This window comes from Pinus tabuliformis, chromosome 9 (assembly GCF_031772625.1).
Source record: "Pinus tabuliformis cultivar Carrire ecotype Pingquan chromosome 9, CPIR1, whole genome shotgun sequence".
NCBI lineage: Eukaryota > Viridiplantae > Streptophyta > Pinopsida > Pinales > Pinaceae > Pinus > Pinus tabuliformis.
Window position 1 is genome coordinate 1,411,828,701 of NC_142307.1, and position 7,432 is coordinate 1,411,836,132.

General features: G+C 34.6%; 1 protein-coding gene across 2 annotated transcripts; it reads right to left on the bottom strand.

The window, feature by feature from the left end:
- Positions 1-752: 752 nt before the first annotated feature.
- Positions 753-3,685, bottom strand: LOC149153835 (uncharacterized). 2 transcript variants are annotated; one of them, XM_089445574.1, is made up of 3 exons: positions 3,307-3,685; positions 1,625-2,046; positions 753-1,508 (listed from the first exon to the last, which is right to left on the bottom strand). In XM_089445574.1, the coding sequence occupies exons 1-3, from the start codon at positions 3,469-3,471 to the stop codon at positions 1,073-1,075; spliced, it is 1,023 nt and encodes a 340-aa protein (XP_089301700.1). In that variant the 5' UTR covers positions 3,472-3,685; the 3' UTR covers positions 753-1,072. The 2 variants fall into 2 exon arrangements, with proteins under 2 accessions (XP_089301700.1, XP_089301699.1); XM_089445573.1 differs by having other exon boundaries at positions 753-1,511; positions 3,307-3,682.
- Positions 3,686-7,432: the final 3,747 nt, after the last annotated feature.

A 7,432-nucleotide genomic window follows, 5' to 3' on the forward strand; every position in this document is an offset into this window, starting at 1 on the left:
ACCAGAAAGAGCAACAGAATAATTTTGAACCTAGGAATGAAAAATGCTCCTGGTAGCAAAACAGCGGCGTTTGCTCCAACAACCTACTTATGCAAAAATCTAGGCATTTAGCTCAAGTTATTCAGAGTATTTTACAGTACTCGGACGAGGGTAATACTATGAAGAGTTGCATGTGCTGGCAACAAAACAGCATTTTTTTTGCTCCGGTGGATGTTAATTTCGGGAAATTATACAAGGTTCACCCAAACCTCAAAGCCACGCCATTAAAGCCACGCGTTTTCAAGCAAAGAATCACCACCATTCACCAAGTTCGGCGATTTAACAGAAGGGGGGAACAAAATGATCTACTGTCAGGGGTGTTCCGTTGCAGGAACAATGGACAACAAGATCCAGCCGCCCTTTCTGAGAGAGCATGATAAATTAATAAGTAATGTTTGGACAAGTCATTATTGCTCTTTCAAATGAAATAAAGAAAAATCACAATAGTCATTATCGCGATTCAATAACATAACACATTCAAAACCAGAATTAGGATTACAATTTCTGGAAACTGCAACTTGTACAAATCTGAGCAGGCCAGGAAATCAGTCGTTCCCAGCGAAAAAAGCTCAATTACTAATGACACTTTAATGTAAGCATGTGGTGGCAAGTCTCTTTAAACGTACCCTTTTAAAGAATGTAAATTAAAACAAAGGACACTACTGAAGGCATATCACTTCTGCATCTGAAAAATGCAGCAATGCACATTATCATACCACAGCAAAAAGTAGTAGTTTAGTTATAAATATTTATGTGCAGGAATGTACAATCTCAGGCTAACTCAAATTTTAAGCCAATGCATTGTGCAACCAAATTACAGTTTACAGTCAAAGCATCCAGGACAGTAGAATTCGTGTCCGGGGACAAGATTGAAGTCCAAACCAATGGCTCCCTTATGGAACAAGTCTGTCAAACCCAGACTTTGATTACTAACATTCCTTGTCTCTTAGGCACAACTATTTTCAATATTCTTCAGGTTGTTGAAAAAATTAACAAATGCACTAGCCATTATAATTATTAAGCGGTTCAGTTTTTAACCTCCAAGAAGCCTCTTTAAACCAGCTTTTTGCTCAGCAGTTAGCCTTGTTGGGAACTTAATGTCAAATTTGATTCGAAGGTTTCCTTTCCGTCCATGCTCTTTTCCAATGGGCATTCCTTCATTTGGAACGACCTTTTCAGTTCCCGGATTTACAACCTCAGTAATTGGAATGCTTAGATTTCTCCCATCCAAAGTAGTCAAGTTCACCGTACAACCTGTAAGGGCTTCCACAAGAGATATCTTTTGTGTAACTACCAGATCATTACCATCCCTCTTGTAAACACTGTGAGGCTTCTCGTCAATCACAAACACTAGATCAGCAGGAACAACATTTGGCTGCTCATTTCCTTTTTCTGGAAAAGTGATTTTTGTTCCTTTCTTCCATCCAGGTTTAACTTCAATTGTCAGAATCTCCTCGACAGGCATTGATCTTCTGACAAAGCCAGTTTTTTTAGAAACTTCATATACTACAAATCAAGTAATTTCTAATAAACAAAGAAGACCATGAAAAGGGAAAAAAGAAACCAGGTATGTAAAGGAACTTACCCACTAGCATCAACAATGTTTCTTGATATTTTCATTTTCCTTGTTGAGCCATTATAAAGCTCTTCCAATGAGCAAGGCAGCTTGTTTTCTACGGGGGGCGCCTTGCGAGGACCTGCTGGAACTGCCTCACCAAAGGATCTAAACATATTTTCAGTACCAGTAAATCCACCGAACGTTCCATCTTGAAACCTTGAGCTTCTTGAACCCATACTAGTAAAGTTCCCAAAAGGGCTTGAACTACCAAAGAAGTCAGCAAAAACATCTTCTGCATTCCTGGGATTAAATGTTGAGAATATATTTGGTCCACCCGCTCCATTAGCGAATGGTGACGAACCACCAGCACCAGGAGGAGGAACCTGTCCCTTCAGTCCTTCTTCCCCATACTGATCATAAATTTGTCTCTTTTGACTGTCACTAAGAACCTGAGAATGATAATAAAAAACAGAATTTCAGAAATATAATATAGAAAGTAACAAAATGCAAAATAACGAATCCTTAAGGCCAAACGCCCACTTTCAAAACACATTTTAATCCGACAAAAAGGGAAGAAAAAAAATCTGCTACGGCTAACATCTTATAAAAAGTTCCAGAATAAGAGGTAATTATCGTTTACAAGGAGAGATTAAATTTAACAATAGGAATATTACAATTCATCAAAACAGCATATAACTTTGTATTCTGAACCAAGGAAAGATTGATGACGAGGAGAATCCAATAAAACAATTCATCAGAACAGCATTTAACTATGTATTACAAACCAAGGAAAGATTGATGGAGAGGAGATTCCAATCAAATAATTCATCAAAACAGCATTTAACTCTGTATTCTGAACCAAGGAAAGATTGATGGAGAGGAGAATCCAACAAAATAATTCATCAAAACAGTATTTAACTACATTTAACTATGTGTTTTGAAACAAGAAAAGATTGATGGAGAGGAGAGTCAAATAAGATAATTCATCAAAACAGCATTTAACTATGTAAGAACAATGGAAAGATTGATGGAGAGGAGAATCCAATCAAATAATTGTAACTAGATTAAGGTATCGATGTCTGCAGGAATGCGGTTTGTCACAATATCCTGCGATGTCCGAAAATAATTTAAAATCAAGTTTTCAACTCTTCTCAAACAAGATGTGCATATCGATACAACAGCTATGCAATGTGAAAAACGAATTGAAAGGAAAGGTAATCTAAATAAGGATCATTTTAATTAAAAGATAAAAAGGAAAAATAGCCTGGAATCGAAAGGCAAATATAGGTTAGAAATGAACAGGAGTCCCGAAATTTGGGAGAGAGATTATCGGCTATCATCTAAGATAGCATCTGACATTACCATCCAAGGGAACGAAACATACAATTCCCTTTAATTGTTTGCAACCATTAATAGTGATGAGATTGTTTAAGACCGCAGGTCAGTAACTTGTTATGAAAGTTTCAAGTTAATAGTGCAGGAAGGGGGCAACAATAAGATATGTTATTTAACATTCCGAAATGTAAATAACCAGGGCTCCACCAAAACTAAATAACGGTGACAGTGACACGGCAAGATTCGATCGCGGAATCACTTGTCGAGTGCCTCAGAGTCCAAACCCCACTCCGTAAAGAGCGCAACATTAAGAGCAAGGAAAACAGAAACCGAAAAAATAAACTCTTTAAGAGTTTCAGGGCAGGGATTCCAACCTCGTATGCTTCAGAAATTTGCTTGAACTTGGCCTCGGCCTCCTTCTTATTATTGGGATTCTTGTCGGGATGCCATTTCATAGCCAATTTCCTGTAGGCCTTCTTGAGATCTTCGTCCGTCGCATTCCGTCCCACCTTCAATACATTATAGTAGTCGACCCCCATACCGTTACAGATCAGAAAAGAACTCTAGACCTCTTCTGAACAGAACCCTTACCAATAGCTAAAACTTCACTCTGTACAGACAGGAAACACAGGCACTCTGTAAAGAATTTGCCAATGCACAAATCAAAATGCAATCTAAGTCCGGTTGCAAGGATTATATTCCTCACAAAGGGTGAAGATAAGGGGCAGAGGGGAAACGACGCGAGGTTTTGAGAACCTTCTAGGCCTTCCCGAAAAAAAAAAATCATTATTTTTTTAATATATAATTATTAAGAATTTAAATTCGATTTAAATCCTAATCGCATATCATCCCTCGCGCTCACCTGCCGATCCGGTCAGCGATGCGTACCTGCCATTCATTACATCACTGCCACGTGGACGAAGTGAATTTAAAATATGCATTATACCTGGGGTTAAGGAATAATTTTGAAACCATGGACCTCAGGTTAAGAATTGCGCTTCTTTTCAAATGAAGTTACAGTTACGTGGAAGCATGAGTTAGAAACAAACGTTGGTGATTATGAATTGAATTATTAATTAAGTTATTCACTGGAAATGAAATTCTAAAACCCCAAAAGATTTTTTTAGTTATTATTTAATATTTTTAAATATAATTTAATATTTAATATTTTTAATTATTATTTATTTAAATTGTTTAAATTTAATTATTTTTAAATAATAAAAAAAAATGGTTAGATCTAAAATTTTTGTGTTTTATAATATAAAAATAATTTTTTTAGATTAATCACATTGTTAAAATTTGATCAACATTTCGAACCAATTAATATAATTCATTCAACATTATATAATATTTTTAGAAATATTAATTTTAAATTACAACATTTTATAATATTTTTAAAATAAAAATATTAATTTAATGAAAAACTTTTTTAAAGTTTAAAAATCATATTTTAGTGAATCTCCTTTAAAGGTAAAAGTCGGCGTTTAAAGCTAAAAGAATTCCTTAAAAGAGAAAAACCTATTTATCAACCAATTTTATGTACTATATTTTATATTGTTTGGAAAAGAGAAAACCCATATAAAGGGGAAAAATAATAGAAAGTTTTAAGAAAAAGTAATTACCTATTCCAAACATGTGTAAAGCAATTATACGTACTTTAATTACCCGGTTTTGGAAAAAGTCATAGGGAAATATGAAGTTTTATGAAAAAATAGAGTGTTTTCCTAATAGTCCCAGCTTTGGTTTAACCCTGGTCTTGCTTAGATTAATTTAACAAATTATTGTTTTACCATCGGTTAAAAAGAATATGTTGAGAAAAATGGAAGTATTTTTAAATGGGGATTTAATAATTAAGAATTTTGATCTAAATTTTATGGAGAGGAGTGGATGATTGAGTTATTTTGGGAAAATTAAACTATTTTAAGGGGTGTTTAGGTTAGACTAGATTAAACTTTGTATAATCCGGTGATAACAGTTCATTGTGGATTGACCGTTCTTTTTCTATTCAATAATAGGTTAATCTTGACCATGATTTAAACTAATCACAAAAAAATCAAATTATTAAATCAAAATAAACATTTAATCTAATAAACGAATAAAAAAAATATATCAATTTAGCATCTAGTTTATTTAGATATTGTTTGTTTCTGACTTTAAAATTGTAAATGCAATTAACACACATTATTTATTATGAAAATTGTAAATATAATTAAGAAATGGTAGGTTAGACATTATTGAATGTGGTCCTTATAAAATTAAGAATATGTATATATAAGTAAATGATATCATAAATGATATGTAATATCTATTATATTTATGAGATGTAGATAAGATAGTTGGGATATAAATTTTTAGAGTTTTTAGATCGAATCCAATAAAAAAAATTGGTCAAACCTTAATTTTTTGTTGTTTAAAATGGGTTTTTGACTGCATATATAAATTCAACACCCTAAAAAACCCGAGACACTCCAAATTGTGGAGAGTTTACAGCTCAAACTTGTGTTTCGAAGAAATCTCTACCGAATTTTGTAAAAATTAAATCAGAAAATATGTCATAGAATATATAAACTATGGCTTTAGTTTTCATTGGGTTATTCAAATTTCATGGAGAGTGGTTGAGTGTGGGAGCCAATTATGGAGAGAAAAATTGTCCCAAGATGTGTGAAAGACTGAGCTTCACACAATCACGATGATAGCATCTCGTAGGCTCAAACAAGTTTTGCATAACCCTAATGACAATATCCCTCATTGTTGAAGAATCTAGGGCAGTTAGAGTTAATGTGAGGTGCTTTTAACTTTTCTTCTTATCATAGTCTTCACTTGTTATTATTAGAGTATGTCTTCTTAGTTCATCAAATAGCTACCAAAACAAAGAGACAAGAACACAAAATGTTGGCATTCTGCCAGGGCCAAAACCTCTCCCTCTTGGAGAGGAAAACCCGCACAAAATTCTTCTTATAGAGATTCCAATTGACGAACACCAAGACCATGACCCTTGACCTACTATGCCACTCCAAGACCAAGACATCAATCCTCTTCTTTGTCACTGTTGAGATCATCATCATTGCTACACCACTGAGATCATCATTACTGCACTATCGAGATTTACATTGTTGCACCATCATTGTTGCACCTTCATGGAGGACTTCATCATAATGACGAGATCATTGTTGTTGCACCATTGTTCCATCTTCACATAGATCATTGTTACATCTTCTCAACAGCACCATCATTACTACCACAAAGATCTTCCTTAGAACATTACCGAGACTGTATCTAGAAGGTATGCCGAAACTGTATAATCCTCTTCATCATAGATACACCAAGACTGGGAGACCAAGACTGTGACTGTGTTTATAATGCATATAAGCTGAGACAGAGTATGACTGAGATCCTCCTTATAACATGTATTCCAAGACTGTAACTTTTGAGGTAGCTGAGATTATAGTCATTGAAACCGTGAAGAGATTGTGATCATGAGGCTATTGTAATTCACTGCAATCATCACCGAAGATAGGAGAGGCATATGAAGTTCTTCATCACACAGGAATATGAGATTATGTGGCAGTGTGTTTATCTGAGATCTGTACTTACTGTGCCATCTGAGATTTCAAAGTAATCCAAAGTTCTATTCTTCTTGTGGTGACCCCAGTGGGGTATTTATAGTTGTCACATCTCCATAAATAAGCCGACATTACAGTGTGAAATGTTGTGTCTATTTATTGAGCAAACATGACAGTTATATATATATATATATATATATATATATATATATATATATATATAGGCAGACATAATTGTTCTCCTTATCGTTTTGCTTGCAGACTCTTTGTGCTTATCTTGGAGGATTGTGCTTGGTCTTGAAGGACTAATCTAGTCACTAGGTAGAGGACTGTGCTTGGTCTTGAAGGACTAATCTAGTCACTAGGTAGACTCATATACATTACATATATGCTCAAGAAGAGCTCTTTGACTCTTTGACTTTCCTAGACCTATGAAATGAGCAAGAAACTCATTCTTATAATTTACAAAAATAATATTTCTTTTTATTGACAAGTACAAAGATCAAAATTACATTTGTAAATACCAAACCTAGTTACACTTTCTTCAACACTCCCTCTTAACTAGGGAGGTATTTATGATGGTACTTGGTCATTCTCAATTTGAAGAATTTATCATAAGAAGAATCGAATTGGTAACCCATCTGTATAGCATCATAGTAACCAACATTGTTTTCTAGCAAGGCCTTGACTAACAACTCTATCTCTCATAAGATCAGAGCACAATGTTGGCAAGACCAATGATTTATAGACACCTTTATCATTGTCTCTCAAGGTACATACCCACCTGGGTGTTCACTGAGTATGACCTTCTAGGACTATTCTTATCTTGGGTTCCCAACCCTCAAAGAATATTGGTCCTCTTGCCTACTCTTATCTTGGATGCCCTACACATCCTCAAAGAGCATCGGATGCCAGATGATTACCCAATCCTCCATTC

What these genes read in the sequence shown, in the direction of transcription:
- LOC149153835 (XM_089445573.1), bottom strand. Translation starts at nt 3,471, where the DNA reads ATGGGGGTCGACTACTATAATGTATTGAAGGTGGGACGGAATGCGACG. An exon ending in AAATTTCTGAAGCATACGAG is followed by an intron (nt 2,047 to 3,306) that starts GTTGGAATCCCT and finishes TATCATTCTCAG; the next exon opens with GTTCTTAGTGACAGTCAAAA. An exon ending in AACATTGTTGATGCTAGTGG is followed by an intron (nt 1,512 to 1,624) that starts GTAAGTTCCTTT and finishes TGGCTTTGTCAG; the next exon opens with AAGATCAATGCCTGTCGAGG.